The following is a 21758-nucleotide window of genomic DNA, read 5'->3' as shown; positions in this document are numbered from 1 at the left end:
TATTATTATATATCTTTATCTTCAATAATTATCTTTATCATTTTAATTTCACATTATTTAGGTTTTTGTGGGGTGATCTCACTTTGTATTATTGACCTTTTGTTGCACACCTGTGACAGACAGGTGCAGAGAAAAAGTGGTGTAAAAAAAAAAGTGTGGGAGCTGATTTTTGTTACTTTGATATATGTTTTTAAACTTTAAATCCTCTTCATTTTATCGATATAATTACGTCCTGTTACATGTTCCTATTCAAAAGGATAATTAATCAAAGGTGGATTAATATTCACAGTGAAATCAAAGGTTAAAGCCCACTGTCACAAACGGATGCTTGTTCACACAAGGAGAACATGAATGAGACTCTGAATAAACTGAATGTGCATGTTGTTCCAAAGCATTAATAAATATTTTAAGCATATTTATATTACACTACAATGTCCTGGGAAACAGTGAGGTAAAAGTTTTAGTACAATACATCATGTTATATTAATATTTTCATTATAGTAATATCTGATAATACTGAATGACTAATACTGAAACTCCTGTGTTCCTCTCTCGGAAACTTTAACATTTACAACTTTAACTTTACATTACTGTACTTCCCTCTTTCTTCTTTATTTTCTCCTCAGCTCAGGTTCATTTTTTCTCATTAAATTTAATTAATGTTTTTAATTATTATTTAGTTTTTTTTCTATTTTTTGTCTCCGTTATGTTTAATGTCTTTCACAATAAGTAGAGGATTCGTCCTCCAGTCACAGGGTTGGAGGTTCGATCCTCGGCTTGTGTGTGTGTGTGTGTGTGTGTGTGTGTGTGTGTGTGTGTGTGCGTGTGTGTTGCTGTTCAGTACGTGAACGTGTTGAGTTGAATTAACACAAACACAACACAGACCCATCATGATATACAACATATTCTTTTATTGTTACTGATAAATCTGTCACTCTCCCATTTCAAAATAAAAAGAACATGAAAAAAGGAAAACACCTGTGTGTACTTCATGTACTGTGTGTACTTCATGTACTGTGTGTACTTTATGTACAGCCTGATTAGCTTCTATAATCTCTTTTTAACATTTCACTGTACACGTCAAAAGACAATAATAATTTACAGGTTTCAGTTTGAAGGTTCAGCTTCTGCTTTTGGCCACTGAAGACGACAGAATATAAATGTGAACATAGTTTGAGTGACGGTTCAGCTGCCTACGTCACTCCCGGCTAGTGTTACTGTCCATGTGGTGAAGGTGACGCCCAACGTCTGTATACTGCTTTATAATCAAAGTGTAAAATGGTAAATGACATTAAATGAGACTGTCCTCCTGTGAAGACAAACCAGGCCCACAGGTCGTCTGTGCAGCAGGTTGTTATGACATCATAGTTAGGTTTTGTTGCTAGGCGACCTCTAGTCGTCGTAGTAATGATGACAGAAGCAAAGGGAAAAGTGTCGGTGATGTAGTATAAAGAGAGACAAAGTCAACAAAACACAGGAATATGACAGAGGAGAGCGTGTTATGGCGGTTATTTTTGTAACCATGACAACAAAGATCGATTAATATTGAGGAAGTGCGCTACTTCTTTAACCCAAATCACCATATTTTCCTAAACCTAAACAAGCCATGATCGTTATTATAGTAACCATGGCGACGAAGGTCGTAACCGTTCTCCTTACAGTCCGTGTGTTTATTATTGTAACAATGGCAACCAAGGTCCGGTACGCATGGCGCGGTCGGGCGCAGACACTGGGTCGAATCAGAGGCTTGAAAAATACGATCTATACGGTCGTTTAGGTTGAAGGAGTTGGATTAAATGAATCCAGATTCTGTTGCTGCGATCGTTAAACTAAATGTTGATGGAGTCTGGTTTTTAAGTTTAATTCATCCAAATGATGTTTTTAAGCAAACACCCCTTCTATAAACGCTAATTAGCAAACACAAGCTGAAGACGTTTAAAGTCAAGAAGATTAAAGTTAGAACCCTAAAAAAAAACAAAAGACACGTGGCCCTGATCCTCTTCTGTATAAAAACTCTCCTGTACTTTTGATCTGTGTCATGTAAATATACAGATGCTGTTTTTGCTTGTTGAATATGAGTTTGTTTCACTTCAGGTTAATTTCACAGACTGTAGCAGCTGGAGGGAGCGCTTGTTTTCTACAGGAGGAACAAGGAGCTTAAAGACTGAAAATGCTTATGTGTCTCCGTTCTGGAATGAAAGGTTCTGCAAAGACGCATGAAAATGTTAAAAGTGAATGTGCTCAGAGCAGTGTGTTATGGGTAATTGCAGAGGAGGCGTTGGAACGTCAAACAAGCTGAGTGACTGATCCAGTTTTGTACAGGGAGGAGGCGGCTCCAGCTTCACCCACGCACAGGGAAGCTGTTTAAAATCTGACTGGACACGTCTGAAAACTTTGGCCTGTTAGTGTTAAAGAGACATTTTAGACTTCAGTATAAACCTGTAGGAACGTTTGATCCTGCTGCTGATGATCGGTCATGTTGCTGTTATTAGTGACTAAAGCCGACGTTTAGCTGTTCACTGTTATTCAGACGTTTCACATGACTGAGCCAGTGGTGTCCAGCTGTTTCCTGTTGGGAATCAAAGTGAACGCTTCATTTAAAGTGTCAGAACAAACAAACAGACTACATTCATTTCTTACAGAATTTTATAAGAACGCTGAATTTAAACCGCAGCCACCGACTCTGTGTATTTACTCATCACACAAATCATGTTTGATCTTTCGGCTCAGCAACGATTTAAATTTCCCTTTACACCACATTAATAAATAGATCTACTTGAAAATCTAAAAACTACAAATCCCGTTTCTGTTGAGCCTTTTTACACAGATTAAACTACGACGGAGTGTTAGTGCCGCGCTGAGGAAAAAAAGAAATCTGAAATTTCAAGAACAAAGTCGTAATGTTCCGAGAAAATAAAGTCGTAATGTTCCGAGAAAATAAAGTCGTAATGTTACAAGAATAAAGTCGTAATGTTTCGAGAAAATAAAGTCGTAATGTTCAGAGAAAATAAAGTCGTAATGTTCCGAGAAAATAAAGTCGTAATGTTACAAGAATAAAGTCGTAATGTTCAGAGAAAATAAAGTCGTAATGTTCCGAGAAAATAAAGTCGTAATGTTACAAGAATAAAGTCGTAATGTTTCGAGAAAATAAAGTCGTAATGTTCCGAGAAAATAAAGTTGTAATGTTACAAGAACAAAGTCGTAATGTTACAAGAATAAAGTCATAATGTTCCGAGAAAATAAAGTCGTAATGTTCAGAGAAAATAAAGTCGTAATGTTACAAGAATAAAGTCGTAATGTTCCGAGAAAATAAAGTCGTAATGTTCCGAGAAAATTAAGTCTTAATGTTCCGAGAAAATAAAGTTGTAATGTTTCCAGAACAAAGTCGTAATGTTCCGAGAAAATAAAGTTGTAATGTTTCGAGAACAAAGTCGTAATGTTCCGAGAAAATAAAGTCGTAATGTTACAAGAATAAAGTCGTAATGTTCCGAGAAAATAAAGTCGTAATGTTACGAGAAAATAAAGTTGTAATGTTCCGAGAAAATAAAGTCGTAATGTTCCGAGAAAATAAAGTCGTAATGTTACGAGAAAATAAAGTTGTAATGTTCCGAGAAAATAAAGTCGTAATGTTACAAGAATAAAGTCGTAATGTTCCGAGAAAATAAAGTCGTAATGTTCCGAGAAAATAAAGTCGTAATGTTCCGAGAAAATAAAGTTGTAATGTTCCGAGAAAATAAAGTCGTAATGTTCCGAGAAAATAAAGTCGTAATGTTACAAGAATAAAGTCGTAATGTCACAAGAATTAAGTCTTTTTATAATATATATATATTCTCATAACGACTTTTTTTCTTCAAATATTGCAACTTTATTCTCGTTATTTCTGATTTTTTTCTTTCAGTGTGGCCCTGATCCTCCGTCGTATAAAACTGAGGCTAAAAGAAAAGCAGACTTGTTTCCAGGAGAATAGCTGCATTTTTGGAGATGATCATTTGGTAAAAAGCAGAAATCAAAGTGTTGCCGCTCTGAGAGGCGGAGTCACGTATCGTACGTTTACTAACACCAGCAGAAAAAAAATCACTTTTCAAGTTTAACGGAAAAAAAAACGTCTTTAAAAAAAAATCTACCTGTATCTTACAAGTCTGTCACCAAACACAAAGAGTCGTTTAAAAAACTAGTCATTGCTCCAAATAATAATAATAATTATATTAATGATAATTACACAAAATACAATATTTTCAGGCAGTCAGCGTATAAAGCATGTACAAATCTGGAGGAGAGCTTGTGAGCAGTTTGAACTAACGTGTCACTTAAAGTCTTAGAGTTTAGTTATTATTGTTATTTTAAAACAAAATGAGCTAATTAGCATTAGCAACAACACCTGTCAGGTTTAGCAGGAAGCATCTGCTCGTCTCAGTTGAACCGTTCGTCTTTAATTTGGCGTTTTAACATCGTAATAAATACGTGACGTGATTAAAGCAGAAGAAATAAATGAGAAAAGCTTCACTGCAGCTTTTTTTTTTCCTGCTGCAGTTTGTCAGAATTTTATAACAATAAATACACAAGAAAAAAAAGCAGCAGGTTTTTAAATCGAGCCTCGTCACAACAAATAGAACAAGTGAATCTGAAGAAACTCAAACCAGAATGTTTCACAAAAAAACTGAAACAGCCCAAAAGTTCAACCCTGGAATATTTCAGGTTGGTTTCAGCCGTTTTCAGGAGACATGTGACTGTGGACAGACGCTCCACCTGTGTGTCCAGGTGGAGGCTCGGCTCAGTGTGTCACAGTCTCCAAACACACTGACGGGTTTCATTTCAAAACGATCCCACAGGCATCAACCCCTCTGTCGGGTTCTTCTTCTACTTCCTAACACCTGTGTCTGTGTGTTTAGGGACCTGAACCTCACCTGGCACAGGTTTCTCTTCTTCTACGCTGGTAAAGTCGTCACTTCCTGCACAGCTCAGCTCAAGCTCGAGAGAAACAAGGTTTTATTTTAATATATATTCAATCATCACCTGAATCCTCGGCTGCTGTGTGTTTCAGGAGGAATGATCTCACCTTCAGGCTGTCGCTTCAGTGTGAATGTAAGTACTGGATCAGACCACATATGTCGGACCTGGATTGAGATCGGGGGCCAAGAACCTGATCAGGATCCCTACAGAGTTCTGTTGGGTCCCAAGTCATTAGATAATGACCGTTAGCAGAACGGAGGAGCAGGAGGTTTATGACCGACTGACAGCAGGGGGCGATAACGAGTCAAAAACATGACGACAGTGTGTGTGTGTGTGTGTTTCACCATCAGGTTTCATATCATCCTGCTCTGTCACGTCGCTGCAGTTACATGTGAGACGGCACTGTACAAAGGTTTAAAGCACCGGAGCAGGGGTTTCCAATGTAAGGGCCGGGGCCCAGTGGGGGGTCGCAGAGCTACTGCAAGTGGGCCGGCAAATCATTTGTCTAATAGTAGGATAGGGAGAGAGAGAAGGAAACAAGGAGAGAGAGAGAGAGAAGGAAACAAGGGGAGAGAGAGAGAGAAGGAAACAAGGAGAGAGAGAGAGAGAAGGAAACAAGGGGAGAGAGAGAGAGAAGGAAACAAGGAAAGAGAGAGAGAGAAGGAAACAAGGAGAGAGAGAGAGAGAAGGAAACAAGGGGGGAGAGAGAGAGAAGGAAACAAGGAAAGAGAGAGCCTCCATATTGTTCCTGGGTTGGCGTCATGAAAGTGGGAAATGGGCTGGAAACTTTGGGAACCACTGAACCAGAGAACCTGTCTCTGTCTCTTCATGTGGTCCAGACTGACTCCATGATGCTGGGACCAGGTCTCTGTGGGGACCAGGTGACTCTGGGGACCAGGTGATGATGATAATGATGATGATGATGAAGAGTGAACATCTAAAGTGACTCAAATGTTTGCACAGTGCTGCTCGGACACATCGCCATGACAACAGTGTGTTTATATTGTGGTTGCTCTGACTACAGGTTCTACAGCTGGTTTCAGACCAGCAGTAGTCACTGCCTTCAGAAGGCTCTTATTTTGAAATGAAACTCCTCAGGTGTTTGTGATCTGACCTGCCGCTGACCTCATGTTTCGACTGTCCACTCAGGGTCGTGACCTTTAACCTCTCACCTCCTGTGGGGGCTTTTACAGGGTGAAACAGAAGTCGTCGTCTCCAGGCACAACTTCAAAAATAAAACTCAACCAGATTCATTTAAAGCAGAAATCCAGCAGCAGGTCCGTCAGTCCACCGTCCTCTCAGCTCCTCCCACTGCCTTTTAGCTCCTCCCACACCCCCATAGCTCCTCCCACGTCCTCTACACACCTCAAAGAATCTGTGTTCTGAAGAAAAAAGGCACGTTATCATGACGAACACCTCAGAGCGAGTGTCTGGGGTTAGTGACGGAGACAGAGGCGGAGCTTGTATCTTCACCTGTGACGGAGAAAAGAGAAAGAAAAGATTCCAGCGTTTGTAAAATGTACCGAGGCTTCCTGTTTTCATTCATCGTCTCATCCAGAGGTTGGTTTGTTTCAGGACCCAGGCCAGCCTGAGTCCAGGAGGCGGGCGGGGACCAATACGTGACGAATCTTAACAGGAGCAGTCTGTGGACACACCCTCCTCCAAATTCCACCCTCCTCCTCCTCCTCCTCTCCTCTCGTCCGTCAGGCTCAGGTCATACGAAGACCTTGGCGAGCGCATCAGCCCCGGCGCTGCCAATGTAGCACTTGGTAGGGTGGAACGCCACGTCGTGGATCGACTCCTCAGACTTCTTCCTGTGGGCGGTGAACTCCTGGATACACGTCTTACTCTCCATGTTCCACAGACGGATGGAGCAGTCGTGACCTGGGGGGGGGCAAGGAGAGAGAGAAGGAAACAAGGAGAGAGAGAAGGAAACAAGGAGAGAGAGAAGGAAACAAGGAGAGTGAAGGAAACAAGGAGAGAGAGAGGGAAACAAGGAGAGAGAGAAGGAAACAAGGAGAGAGAGAAGGAAACAAGGAGAGTGAAGGAAACAAGGAGAGAGAGAAGGAAACAAGGAGAGAGAGAGGGAAACAAGGAGAGAGAGAAGGAAACAAGGAGAGAGAGAAGGAAACAAGGAGAGAGAGAAGGAAACAAGGAGAGAGAGAAGGAAACAAGGAGAGAAGGAAACAAGGAGAGAGAGAGGGAAACAAGGAGAGAGAGAAGGAAACAAGGAGAGAGAGAAGGAAACAAGGAGAGAGAGAAGGAAACAAGGAGAGAGAGAGAGAGGGAAACAAGGAGAGAGAGAAGGAAACAAGGAGAGAGAGAAGGAAACAAGGAGAGAGAGAAGGAAACAAGGAGAGAGAGAGGGAAACAAGGAGAGAGAGAAGGAAACAAGGAGAGAGAGAAGGAAACAAGGAGAGAGTGAAGGAAACAAGGAGAGTGAAGGAAACAAGGAGAGAGAGAAGGAAACAAGGAGAGAGAGAAGGAGACATGAGGATTAATGAATTTCATTAATTAACCGTCATCAACAGAAACAACAGAAACACGATCGTCTGTTTGTTTCCTGTTGATACAGAAACATTGTTCCAACATTAGAAACTGTGTCAAACATCAAACATCATGTTAATAACTGAGGAACACTCACTTCCAGACATGAGGTACAGTCCGTTTGGATCCACAGCCAGACAGGTGACAGAGTCCAGGTGAGCCACCATGGAGTGGATCAGTTTCCCTTCACAGTCAGACAGATACAGTCAGACAACTGAGACAAGAACTGCTCCAACACAGCTTTAACAACATCATATCTGAGGAACTGGAGTGTGGTTCTCTAAAGAACGTGTGTGTGGTTCTCTAAAGAACTGGTGTGTGGTTCTCTAAAAAATGTGTGTGTGGTTCTCTAATGAATATGTGTGTGGTTTTCTAAAGAACGTGTGTGTGGTTCTCTAAAGAACGTGTGTGTGTGGTTCTCTAAAGAACGTGTGTGTGGTTCTCTAAAGAACTGGTGTGTGGTTCTCTAATGAATATGTGTGTGTGGTTCTCTAAAGAATGTGTGTGTGGTTCTCTAAAGAATGTGTGTGTGGTTCTCTAATGAATATGTGTGTGTGGTTTTCTAAAGAACGTGTGTGTGGTTCTCTAAAGAACGTGTGTGTGTGGTTCTCTAAAGAATGTGTGTGTGGTTCTCTAATGAATATGTGTGTGTGGTTCTCTAAAGAACTGTTGTGTGATTCTCTAAAGAACGTGTGTGTGGTTCTCTAAAGAATGTGTGTGTGGTTCTCTAAAGAACGTGTGTGTGTGGTTCTCTAAAGAATGTGTGTGTGGTTCTCTAATGAACTGGATTGTGATTCTCTAAAGAATGGTGTGTGTGGTTCTCTAAAGAATATGTGTGTGGTTCTCTAAAGAATGTGTGTGTGGTTCTCTAATGAATATGTGTGTGTGGTTCTCTAAAGAATGTGTGTGTGGTTCTCTAAAGAACGTGTGTGTGGTTCTCTAAAGAACGTGTGTGTGGTTCTCTAAAGAACGTGTGTGTGGTTCTCTAAAGAACGTGTGTGTGGTTCTCTGAGGAACTGTACCTGTGTTATTGTCGAAGAACTGGATGTGGCGGTCCTCCTGAGCGGTGATGGTGATTGGCAGTGTGGGGTGACTCAGCACTCTGTTGATCTTGCAGGGAGCCTCTGTGGGGGGGGGGGGGGGGGGGGGGGGGGGGGGGGGGGGGCAGACACATTAACAGCTACAGTCTTCATCAGTCTGACGGCAGCTGCACTACAGAACCAAACATGGGTTAATCCGCCACTGAAAATAGTCCCCAACAAATGCTGATAAAATCTACAGGAGCAGCTGTTTCAGTAAATTACTGAGACTTTAAACGACATGTTGAATCTGAATCAGAGTCTGACGCTTGTGTCGCTCTGTGGTCCGATCATGTGACTCGGCCTCAGTGTGTATCAGACAGGAACCAGTCTGTCCTATCTGTGATTGGTCGGTCAGTTACCTGGTGGTCCGGCAGAGTCCAGCTTCAGGACGAGCTGCTGCGTCTCCATGTTGAAGAGTCCGATGTGTCCGGTGGTGAACGACGTCACCATGTGAGCCGGCTCGCTGCTCACCAGGTCCACTGAGGTCGGCACCCCGAGCTCTGACAGGGACACACAGCAGAGACGCATCAGGACGAGTGTGTGTGTGTGTGTGTGTGTGTGTGTGTGTGTGTGTGTGTGTGTGTCACTTGGTCTGAGAATGTGAAATTAATTTAATGAAAAAGTAGAGTAGCGTATCTACATGATGATTTAAACACCTGACTCATATAACACGGTTAGCATGTTAGCACACTTAGCATGTATGTTCAGTGTTTTTCTTTTGAACTAGCTAGCATGCTAAATGTAAGCAAGTTAACATTTAGCATGTGATGTCACAGACATGTAATGGCAGAGAAAAGTAGTTTGAGCAGAAACAATCAGTCAATGAATCAATTAATCAACTGACTGGAAATCAATCAGTAACAATGATGTTTTTTGAACTTCAGTTTCCTCAGATTTGATCATAAATTAAATATCTTTGAGTCGTGACCAAGTAAAGACATTTAGATATTTGAACCTGGACTTTAGGAAATCTTAATGTTAATTTTAAAAATTACTTGTTAGTTACAACAACAACAACAACAACAAACAACAGACGAATCAATAAGTGAAATAATCATTGGTCATGACAGGAAGTGCTGGACATAGAGGCACTAGAGGATCATCAGGGTTAAATCAGGCGGGTCTCTCACCTCCTCTCTCGTTGAAAACGGCGAGAGACGGCGAGGTGTCGGCGGCGTTCCACAGCCGGACTGTCCCGTCGGCCGAGCAGGAGAGGAGGCGGTGATGTGCCGAGCTGTAGACCACGCCCCACACCGAGTCTGTGTGACCACACAGCGCCCCCCGCAGGACCGAGGGCTCTGCAGCCACCAGGACACAGAGGCGTCAAAAAGACATCACATTTCTAAAGAGAATTTTTAAAGGAGCTCTTTGTAAGTTTTGCTATTGCTACATGGCTAACGTTAGCATCAACAGCTATCCCAGCCTTGTCAAGAGCCATCGTTTCGTTTATAATACAAGAAGTTATAACACGTCCTCTGAGCAGCTACTTCTTCACGACAGACTGGACGCTACAGTGACTCGGTATCGGAAAATGATGGAGCTAGTTGGTTAGCATGCTAACTTCAATAGAAGAAAAGAAGTGATAGATACAGAAGCTAAACAAGAGGGTCACTTTCCACCTCTGGACACAGCTGTTGGTGAGCAAAGGAATGAAGTTTGATGCTGAACTCTTGTAAACTGGTCGGTAAACAGCTGTTGTTGCTGACGTTAGCTATGTCGCGATACAAAATATATATAGCTCCTTTAAATCTTGAATTATCAGCAGAAAAAATGTTTTTTCTTCTTGTTTTTTCTATCTTTCATTTCCTTCGGTTGTGTTGGTTTCTTTTTTCTCATGTTCTCTCTCGTAGAAATGATGAGTCCAACGCAGGAGCAGCTAAAGTTGATCAGTATTTTATCTGGATGTTTCGATTTCTATCTCCTGAGTCTGAACTCTTATTCGCTGCCGCTGGAGACTGCCCAGGATCTTCTTCTTCTCCTTTCCTAAACTGGAACATACCATATGAGTCGTAGGGGTCGATGTTGGGGTTGGGGGTGTTCCAGCTCTGAATGGTTCCGTCCACGCCCCCGCTGAAGCACTGCTCGCCACTGGAGCTCATGGTGACGCACAGCACAGCGCCGCTACAGGAGACAGGAAGGACACGATTCACTTCATCACTTCATCACTTCATACAGATTTCTGCAAAGCTCAGTGTCAGTGTGATAATGATCAGAGGTCTCGTTAAAACTCTGACTGGAGACTTTTAATCAGCAGGATTAAAGGACAACCTGAAAACAAAATGGCAGCCATGACTGTCGCCAGTGTGGAGGAATAAAACGCTGTGAAATAACAGGCGTGACATTAATCTGCTTCAGGGTCAGAGCTTGACTGTGTGAAGTTAAATTCCTGTGTCAGACAGGTAAACAGGAACTCACCTGTGGGCTCTGAAGGTGTAGATGGGTTCAACATCTAAAGCAGCACATCTGGAAGATTAAAGAGGAGAACACAGTTTCATTAACACCACAATAAAACAAGGAGGAGAAATTCAAAATAAAAGTCTTTTCTCTAGTGTAATGAATTTTTAAATGGCAGCCTGGTTCGCTCTGATCAGGAGGGTAAAACAAGAACATTGCTGTCTCACTTCTTGGCGGGCGCCGTCTTCTGGAGGTTCCACAGTTTGAGGGTGTGGTCCTCGGAGGCCGTGACCAGGACCGGCTCCACCGGGTGGAAGGCCAGACTCCGGACTGAGTCGAAGTGGCTCCGCAGGGTGAACTTGGGGTTCCAGGTCTTCCTCAGAGCGTCTTTGTTGTTGGTGATCTGAGGGAGGAGCATCGGACAAGTTACAACCCGTCCTGTGACTCAGTGTGAACTCAGGTCGACGCGTGAAAAACCAGACATGTAACGTCCTGTCTGTTTGACTCACATCATACGCCAGGCTGTCGGCCTCGTTGGCGACGGTCAGTCCGGCCAGTTCTCCCAGTCCGAGCTCGTTAGAAACCGCCTCATCCACTCGGCCCAGGATGAACGACTTCCCCGACGACGGCAAGAACGTCATCGCCTCTGCAGGGAGGAAACAGAGAAACCAGACCATGTGATCCCCAGACCGTCTTCACCTCCAGGTCTGTATTTAATAAACGGACAGGTGAAGTGTCTGTGTGTGTGTGTGTGTGTGTGGGTGGGGGGGTGTTACCTTCATCTGGACGTCCCACTTCATGCTCACTGAGTCTGGGTACACTGGGCCGGGAGGGGGGCGTCACAGGAGGCTGCATGGAGGGAAGCTCCTCAGCATCCCGCAGGTTAGCCAGCATGTCCTGCAGCTTAGAGCGGTTTGGTCCTGGGGAGGAGGAGGAGGAGGAGGAGGAGGAGGAGGAGGAGAGCGACGAAGGGATAAAACACAAAGACAACAATCAGAGAAGGAAACAGAAACATGGAGGACAACGGTTTGGGACAGAGATGAAAAACAGACATTAGTAAAGTGAAGACAGGAAGTGTCTTAAGTTCAGACTGTCAGAATAAAATCTGAATCAAGCAGAAGGATGGAAATAAAGCAGCAGATGAAACAGCAGCTCTGCAGAAGATGAAGGAAATAAAACAAAGTGACAAAAGAGAAATAAGAATAAAACAGGTGAAATGTTCCAGCTGCAGAATTCATCAACGTAAAGACGTGAAGAAACAAACAGGGACGTTAATGAAGCAGCCGGTCACTGAGAACTGAACCTCAGAAACGGATCAGACACCGACACATTCAAAAATAACGTTGGTGCAAAAATCAACAGGAAGGTAAAAAATAAATAAAGATAAAAAACTTGTGAAAGTATGAAAGAGCAAATCTCTTAAACACCGACAGAGGAGACAAACAGAAAGAGACAGAGGACAGAGACAGAGACGAGGGGAGAGACGTCCAACACTGAACCTCTGAGCAGGAGACCGGGTCACAGCGGTGGGCCGGGTCAACAGGAAGTTTTATTTCACTGGAACATTTTAAAGGTTGTTTATGTTTCTACAGTCAAACTTTTTTTTATGTGAATAATCCATGTCCAGTGGCTCTGTTTACACTGAAGAGGTTTATTTTTGTTCACAGGTCTCGATGAGACAACCTGTTTAAATAAAGGATGTAATAACAATAATAATAATAATGATAATAATAATAATAACAGTAATAATAATAATAATAATAACAATAATAATAATACAATGCGGGACAGCGGTTCCAACCTTTTCCAACTCATGGACAATTAAAAATCTGTAAAATGTTGTGACCCCGTAACAAAATGTTCTCAGAGAACTTATTATTTTATTGATAAAGATCAAACATTCAGGACTGAACCGAAGACAGAGGAAGTCCAGTTTTTCTTTTTTGTTTGACGGAGGAGAAATCAGTGTTTTTAAAGGAAAAATTAAAACTCTTCTCTTCACCTTTAATGTTCTTCATTTTACATCAATAATTTAAAATGTCTTTATGTTGATTTTATATCTTTTCATGTGAAGCACTTTGAGCTGCATTTATTGTATGAAAGTTGTAATAAAAATAAAGTTGATTATTATATTATTGTCATTGTTGATTCATCATCTGACTCTGACTCTTTCCTTTAACTCTTCCTGTTTCTAACCAGTTTCTATTTTCATCCTCTGGTTGTTGCCATGGATGTGATCTGTCAGAAAACAAGTCTATGATGTGACAACAACAAGGTTCCTGTCATTGTCTTACGACAGTGATCGACCTTTAAACAATGTTTTTAAAGATTATTTAAGTTTAAAAGTTCTTTTAAAACATTATTTAGATGTTTATAATTTTTTATAATTAGATCTTCTCATCATTGTGCTGTTTTACAAATGATTTGTCGGCCCACTTGCGGTTCCTTCGTGGCCCACCAGAGGGATCTGGCCCACAGGCTGGGAACCAGTGGAATAGATTATTCTGGATCTGGACTCAGCACAAGACAATCAGCTGGTTTCAGATCAGTTTCCTGTCGTTGTTTATATTTGTGACGGACTGACACCTCCACACAGCAAAACCACAACGTGTCTGAATATTCCAGAACTGACCACCGGCGCTGAACGTCTCACACAACGAAGCTTTAAACGTGTCTGAAGCTTTTCACTGAGTCTCACCTGATCGATTCATCATTTTATCTGTATCTTTATTTGTGATTGGTTTCCTGACCTCTCGATGCTTCGACGGGTCGTTCAGTGACAGATCAGGTTTAGGTGGAGGTGTGTCCCATCACCCCCGACAGAGAGAGGAGAGGTGAAGCAGCAGAGAGAGAAACTAACACAAAAAAAAACAAACATAAAAGAGAAAAGGAGGAAGAAGAGGAGGAGAGAGGATGAAGCACAGGCCTGGTTCAGGACTTACTCTTCACCCCCTTCTTGCCCTTGCGTTCCTTCCTGTACTGCTCCTTGAGCTGGGCTATCAGTCCCTGGTCCACGTCCCAGGCCAGTTCACCCAGAGGAGACTGCTCTTCCTTCTCTACAGGCCAGCAGGAGGAGGAGGAGGTGGAGGAGGAGGAGGAGGAGGAGGAGGAGGAGGAGGAGGAGGAGGAGGAGGTGGTGGTGGAGGAGGAGGAGGAGGAGGAGGAGGAGGAGGAGGAGGTGGAGGAGGAGGAGGAGGAGGTTTAAAGGGATATTTCTTCTTTTTTTCTACAAGCTGATTCTGGCTCTTCTGTAGTTTTGGCCAGAGACTCCAACTAACGCACAAACTTAACGACTGGTTTGGAAGTGAGACAATGTGAGAAATTTACTTTATCAAATACTTAAAAACAGAAATTTGAATATTTTAAGGGGAGTTTCGTGTCGGAAAAATGTGGTGCAGCTTCCTCGAGCTCTGTGGTTTGGTGTCAGTGTGACTGTTCAGAGACATCTGCTGCATCTGGATGTACTGCACAGAGCTGCTGGGCGGAGGGATACACTGTTGATCATCAGGAAATAGTCCCAAAATATTAACTCCCTCTAAAACTACAATCTGTGGGCTTCACACTTCTGTTTCTGTTCATTCCAGGTCTCAACAGTGAGCTCAGAGTCAGAGCAGCTGTTTCCTCCACAGTCCTCCAACATCAGCCGTCTGTGTTCAGGAGCCACAGTGGAGCCACTTCAATGTCCCTGTGGACAGTGGACTATGAAGGCTGCAACAGGTAGATCCTTAGTGGTCCAACATATCCCAACATGCATTGCGCCCCGGTAATGAAAGTAAACAACCACTGACAGAGAGCCTGAGGATTACACTGTTAACTGTAAGTGTTTCAGTCAAACAGCTAACAGTACAACTGTTCAAAATGAGGCCCTTAAAACAAACGTTACGTGTTGTCCAGGTTGCTAGGCAACAGGAGCCACGCTTTTGCAACGCAACGATCTGACGCAAAGGAAATCCTCCGCAGACCAGACCGTGTCATTTTGGGTCGGCCTTTGAGATCTATGACGTCTACGAAGGGACACGAGTCTGAGGTGACGTCCTCAAATATCTGTCTCTGTCTGACTGACAGACACTAAAACTAAAGATATCCAGTTACTCTGATAGAAAACAGAGAAGTTTTGTCAACTTAAATGATTACTTGATTATAAAAAAATACTTGCAGATTATTCTTTGAAGATCGACCAATCAATGAATACTGATCATTTCGGCTCTAAAGCTAAGCTAAGCTAACCTCAGACTGACAGCAGGAAAAAGTTTAACACTCGTCTTTAACCTCAGTCAAACTACAGCCAAAACTACAAAATAAAAGACAAAAGACTGAAACTTTCAGTCTAACAAATAAAAGCTTCACTGTGAGTAATGTAAACATTGCTACGACATTAGTTCAGTGTACCCTGCTAACACGTACCATATAAAGAGCAATGTAAAGCATGTAGGAGTTCTTTTGACTCCAGTCGGACGAATAGGGAAACGAGAGGACACATGGACACAGCGGGATCAGAGAGAGTCTCTTGTAATGTCAAACAAACATGAAGCACTGAAGTCTTTAAGACACAGATGGAGAATAAGAGCTGGAATCTGCCTGTCTGCAGCTCTGGAAGTGAAGTGTTAATGTTAATGAGACGTTGATGCAGGACGGCGGCGCGTCCTCACAAAGAATCACAAACTCCTCACACAGTCACACAAACGACTTTCACAGAGACGATCAGGACTCTCATGAGGGAAGATGCTGTGACGAGCCACTCCTCTGAGCGGCTACGTCTTCAGGACAGAAGCTGCAGTGACTCGGTGTCGGAAAGTGACGAGATGGGCCGACTGGGCTAGCTGGTTAGCATGCTAACTTTGGTTGAAGAAAAGAAGTGATAGTAATGGAAACAACTGTTGGTGAGTAAATGAATGAAGTTTGATGCTGAACTCTCAATGTGAGTAAACACGTGCTAATGCTAATGTTAGCTATGTAGCAATAGCAAAAGTTACAATTAGCTCTTTCAAAGTAGCTCATTATTGTTCAGGACATAAGTAATGAAAATCTTTGCTGTTGTGAGTTTTATGTACAACTGTAAGTTGATCATGTTATATTCTCTTGTGGGATTTTGGAGACTTGAAGTGTTGGTCTACTTTTTATAGTTTCAAGGAGCTATTAGCAAGTTTTACTACTGCTACATAGCTAATGTTAGCCTTAACAGCTGTTTACTTTATTCTTGGTCCCAAGAGCTTCAGTCAGTCATCATAGTCAAACAAGAGGTTATAATACGTCTTCTGAGTAGCTACGTCTTCAGGGCAGACTGGACGCTACTCGATGTCAGAAAATGACAAAATGGGCCAACCAGGCCGGGGCTAGCTGGTTAGCATGCTAACTTCGGGACAGGAGAAGAAGTTATAGAAATGGAAACAGCTGTTGATGAGTAAAGGAATGAAGTGTGATGCTGAGCTCTTCTAGACTGGTCAGTAAACAGCTAGTTATGCTGACGTTAGCTTTGTAGCGATCGCAAAACTTACAAATAGCACCTTAAAGCGTTATGTAGCACATTACATTATAATTACATTGGTAATTAGTATGTAAATATATCATATCTGTGCAGGTCGAACTGTTTGAATTTAGAGATTCATGAATCTTCACACACAAACAACTAAGTGTGAACCTTTGAACAGCTGGTGCAACTTGCTCCAGGTGCAGAACTGGTCTGACCAGGACCAACATCCTTCATTCTAATCGTGGTCCTCATCAGTGTAATTAAAATGAAAACTGGAGATACAAGATTTTCTGCTTTTAGGTCAGCTGAAAGGTTTTAATGTGCTGAGTCAGCTCCCACCTCAGGACACTTCAGGTAAAAATAAAAGTTTCCAAAAAAAAAAAAGAAACGTGTGTGCAGATGGTCAGAGTCCTGGTCCAAAGATGAGAAACATGCAGAAACCACGGAGGGGGAGGGAAGGGTGCGCAGCAATGACGGCCGCCATGATGACGGCGAGCTGAGAGAGAGAGGATCTCATCATCGCTCCAGCGGCCCTGGGCGAGAGAAGCGTCGAGTCGAGGGTTCAAGAAGAAAAAGCTTCGGAGTCAGAAATAAAAAATGTGTTTCATAACAGAGGAGCACACACACACACGCACACACACACACACACACACGCACACACACACACACACACACACACGTGTGTTTGTGCTCAGCTGCTTCATTATCTCTGTCTGTGAGGAGGAACAACAGCTGACCAGAGCAACGTTTCATCTGTTTTCAAAATGAAGGAAATAAAAATAAAAAATCTGAATTCTTTATGTCCTTGATAACTGTGTGTGTGTGTGTGTGTGTGTGTGGTGTGTGTGTGTGTGTGTGTGTGTGTGTGTGTGTGTGTTGAGCCCTGCTGAACTGAGTCAGCACTCCTTTACAACTATCTGGACTGTGAAGTGTTGAATCACGAGCTGCGTGGGGAAGCTTTTTGTCGTCGCCAAATGACACTGAACGTGTTGCTAAGTAACAGTAGAAAAAAAAAAGGGGGGGGGGTGTTGCGTAAAGTGCGGGGGCAGCCGGGTCACCAGCTGGGAACTTTATTTTGTAAAGAGAGTTTTATAAATAGAGAGGAAATGTGTTGGTTTCGGAGCGGCTTCCATTGTTATTGATTTTACTTTCAGTCACAGATTTCTCTCTGATCTGATCTGAACGTCATCAACAACAACTCGTCTCCATGACGACCTGACGTCTCTACCAGTGGTTTTTCACGTTTTTTGTCCACTGACTACAAGCTGTGTAAATCTTACCTGGCAGAGTTTAGCATGTTTCAGGAGAAATCAAGTGCTAAACTTGGCACAAATCCTCCCCTCAAAAATTCAAGATGGCCTCCATCTCCAAGATGGCTGACATTTCTGGCAAGTGAATGTTATTTTTTGTTATAAATTAACAGACAATTTTCCCATGTGAATGATCCAGGTGTCAAACATTTTAACATCATTTAATTCACTGTAAAAAATGAAACCGTTTACCTACATTTTACAAATGAAAAGTCCTGCTGAAATATAACAGTGAGGGACGGAAACCAAAAACCTCGTCAGCATAGAAATAATTTCAATGACTTAAAATAAAATTAAATTGACATTAAGAATTGTGAATTTTAACGTCTTCAAAGTCAAAAACACAGGATTCACCTCTAAATCATCCAATAGGTAAAACGGGTAAAAATGGCGGCCTTTTGAAATTTCAAGTGGCCAATGGGATTTTTCAAATGAAAGAAAAGAGAGAAAAACAATTTAGATCTTTTTGACCACATTTGAAATATTACAGTTATGTGCTGCAGTATGACTTCAGTCCAACGACCAGAGAGAGAATCAACTGAGGGTGTTTTTAATGTAAGTTATAATGTTGAATACTTTATAGTGTGTACCGGTTGAGTACTTCTCCTCTGTTGCACTGAATGTAAAAAACTAGTTCTGGTTCTGGATCAAACTGGTTCTGAGTTTATTCGTGACCTTGAGACTTAATGCTAAATACTGGAACTTCAAATTAAATGTTACCTGAAAATATTGGCTTTTTGTGAATTTTCGTAAAAGGGTTTTGTTGTCGGCACCAGCACTAATACTCAGCCCTAGTATTCAGTCTGTGCATTTCACTACTATTTAGTGGCATAAGTATTTAAAACAATCTCTTCTTTGATTATAATGAGACTTTAAAAAAATAAAGGCTTATGGATAATTTATCTGCAGAAAGATTCAAACCCCATTTGCTGATTTTCATAGTGGTCAGAAATGAACTGAAACAAAATGTCTGTCTGGAAATCTATTGAAAAACTGGTGTCAGGCTTTAGAACATGGTCAGCAGTTGAATAAAGAGTATTTCAAGTTGTAGTTAGTGGAACTAGAAGAAGCAAAACCAGGAAAAGAAACCAGTTTTCTCCTGAGGCAGAGTTCCACAAGGCACTATATTAGGTCCTCCTACTTTTTTAATTTTAAAATTATTTAGAAAGAGTTGATGAATATATTATTATAAATGGGTCAGGTTATGTGCACCATCTGTTCCCAGTTGGATCAAACTGCCTCACATGAGTCAGTCTGCAGTTAAAACCTCCCTGAGACCGATCAATGTGCCGCTCCTTCAGGCTACAACGTGTTTGCTGTGTGTTGTATACGTTCATCATATATTTGTCCTGCATGAACTCCACAGTCTGTTCCTCAGTCACAACTGGTTTGTGTCAGCAGACAAATCTGTCGCAGCTCATGAGTCTGAATGTACGGCAGCTCTTCACAGTGAGGTCACAAAGTACAGAAAACGTCTTCCTGTCAAATATCTTCATCCATCAGTAACATTATCACCCAGTGAATTTCAATCAGTAGCTGTGAGACTCATGATGCGAAGTGCCCCCTCCCTCCCCGTCTTACCCCACTCTCCGCTGTCCTCGCCGCTCCTGGACTCAGGTGATCCGTCCAGCTCGTCTGGACTGGCCAGGAAATCAAAACCCTTCAGGGCCTCCTCTGTGTCGGGGTCGTCACTGAGGTCAGAGGTCGTGGAAGACGGTGTCGATGACTGTTTTTTCTTCACCATCTGTTGAAAAGTTAGAAAATGAGGAAGACTCTGCGGCTCCGACACAAAACCATAATATATAAGAGGGACCAAGCTTCAACTCTCACCCAGGATCTGAGGGCAAAACCTGTGTTTGTAGTTTGGTCTGCTGAGGGTCAGAAACATTTTATCAAGACTTTACATCATGAAAATAACAAAAACAAAGTCTCTGATTCATCTTGACTGTCTCTTTATTAACACCTCATTTCTAGTTTAATAGAAGAACGGAAGATTTTCTATGTTTCTATGTTTTGTTCAAAATTTTAGTTCAACAATGGATCAAATGATGATCTGTAATGTGACAGATGTTCCTTATCGTGACAAGTCGTCACCAGCCCTGCAGCCCCCTCCGATCTAAGGACCATTTTACTGTCTTTCAGCTCATTGTTTCTGTGTTTACAGCCGTTTGGCTGATGAACCCACAGCACACGACCTGGCAGACAAACCACGTTAACCAGAACCAAAGCCAGAAGAGGAGAGCACATCACTCCCATTTTAGCGTCTCTTCACTGGCTTCCGCTAAATTTTAGAACTGATTTTAAGATTTTATAGATAACTTTTAAGGATGTGGACTCACATTTCAGATCTACTGACACCTCATGTGCAGCCACAACCTGTCGTCCTCAGCCGGAGCTCTGTTCTCACCTGAAGACTAAGAGTGACATATTCTTATAGCTCAGGGTCTGAATCTACTTCTAACGTCTTAAATCTATTTTTATATTCAGTCCTCATCCTGTTTCTTATCAATTAATTTAATCATTTTAGACAGTTTTATCTAATTTTTACTAAACTCAGTGTCGTATTTTTCTCCCTCTAATGTTGTAAAACCTTTAAATTGTTTTTAAATCTTTTTTTTTTTTTTTTTTATCATTCATCCTCAGTTTTTTGTCTTGTAAAGCTCTTTGTAACTGTTATGAAAGGTGCTATATAAATAAAGCTTATTATTATTATCTCATCCGCTGGTTGTGTATATGAGCAGCTGTTTGCTACATGTCAGCTGATCAGGTGATAATATGTTGGATTCAGTGTTTTTCTGCCCCTAGTGGTCAAAACTTTAACAGCAGCAGCTTTAACTAACCCGCAGCGTGTGTGTGTGTGTGTGTGTGTGTGTGTGTGTGTGTGTGTGTGTGTGCGTGTGTGTGTGTTAACGTGTCTCGTCTTACTGCAGCCAGGTCCAGGATGGTCTTGTCCCTCCCTTCGCTGTCCTCCTCCTCCTCCTCGTCGCTGAACTCTGCGGCGGCGCTCTCTATGAACTTGAAGGCCTCCAACACGGTGGCCGAGTCGGACGTGTCGGGTTTACTGACAGGAAACAGGAAACAGGAAACAGGAAGAAGAGACGAGAACAGGTGAGTCTGGTGGTGAAAGCTTTATTTTTAAGAATAATATGAGTTCAGTTTGTTCGTGTGGTCATCAGTCCTTCAGTCCGTCACGTCCTACCTGACCACGCCGCTGTCCTTCAGCGAGGACGGTTCGGTGCCGTTCACCATTGGCTCGGTTTTCTTCTCTGAAGGTTTCTCTGCGGAGTCTCCGGTCAGACCGAGCAGCGCTCTCACCCGCTGAGACTTCACATCCAGGATGGTGTCTGTGTATCCCACCTCCTGCAGGTACCTGGGGGGGGGGGGCACAGGAGGCGGGGTCAGTGAGAGCAACAACCAATCATCAGCTGTGTTGTAGGGAAATGAGTTTTCCCTTCTATCAGTGTAGTGACAATTACATGACATTAGCACATGTACAAAAGTGAACACAGTACGGAGGAAGACCAGGGTGGAACCGTTCACAGATCATTACAGTATTTCTTTATATCTCTTCCTTTTACTGGATAACTGTCGTTCTCACACATGCTAATTTAGCTTAAAGCTTCATTTCCTAGACTTTGACTGGAGACATGTGACCCGCGCTCAGGTCGTGACCTTTCCTCTTCCTTTTGTTTGTGTGTTCCTGCAGCGGCGGTGCCTCTCTGTACCCGCCCAGCTGCACAACAACATACTTATATCAATGGAGCCGCTTCTTAAAGGGCGATGCCACCAAGTTCAGACTCAGTGTGAGTCTAAACAAAATGCATGAAACTCTGGCTTTGCTGGATGAGCTGCAGATTGAATCGACTATTCTTCATGGTTTTCTGTCAGAAACGTTAGAATCTGAACTGTTTGTATCGTCACGACCTCACACAAGCTTTTAACGATTCAACCTCACAACTGCTGTCTACGACGTCCTTGAGCAAAAAGTTTTTAAAATTTACAAAA

At 42.4% G+C, this 21758-nt stretch overlaps 1 protein-coding gene across 1 annotated transcript in view; it reads right to left on the bottom strand.

The window, feature by feature from the left end:
* Positions 1 to 891: 891 nt before the first annotated feature.
* strn (striatin, calmodulin binding protein) overlaps positions 892 to 21758 on the bottom strand; it is a 42179-nt gene continuing 21312 nt past the window's right edge. Inside the window, exons 5-18 of the mRNA XM_056367599.1 lie at positions 20953 to 21123; positions 20679 to 20814; positions 19335 to 19497; positions 13916 to 14029; positions 11750 to 11893; positions 11483 to 11619; positions 11201 to 11376; positions 10995 to 11042; positions 10579 to 10700; positions 9710 to 9877; positions 8939 to 9079; positions 8520 to 8621; positions 7595 to 7681; positions 892 to 6834 (exon numbers count right to left, since the gene is read on the bottom strand). Coding sequence (XP_056223574.1) covers positions 6665 to 6834; positions 7595 to 7681; positions 8520 to 8621; positions 8939 to 9079; positions 9710 to 9877; positions 10579 to 10700; positions 10995 to 11042; positions 11201 to 11376; positions 11483 to 11619; positions 11750 to 11893; positions 13916 to 14029; positions 19335 to 19497; positions 20679 to 20814; positions 20953 to 21123 — 1879 coding nt within the window. The 3' untranslated portion in view covers positions 892 to 6664. The remainder of the gene's footprint in view (positions 6835 to 7594; positions 7682 to 8519; positions 8622 to 8938; positions 9080 to 9709; positions 9878 to 10578; positions 10701 to 10994; positions 11043 to 11200; positions 11377 to 11482; positions 11620 to 11749; positions 11894 to 13915; positions 14030 to 19334; positions 19498 to 20678; positions 20815 to 20952; positions 21124 to 21758) is intronic.

Source organism: Seriola aureovittata, chromosome 3, assembly GCF_021018895.1.
Source record: "Seriola aureovittata isolate HTS-2021-v1 ecotype China chromosome 3, ASM2101889v1, whole genome shotgun sequence".
NCBI classification, from domain to species: Eukaryota; Metazoa; Chordata; class Actinopteri; order Carangiformes; family Carangidae; genus Seriola; species Seriola aureovittata.
This window is presented reverse-complemented; position numbering and strand designations above follow the sequence as displayed.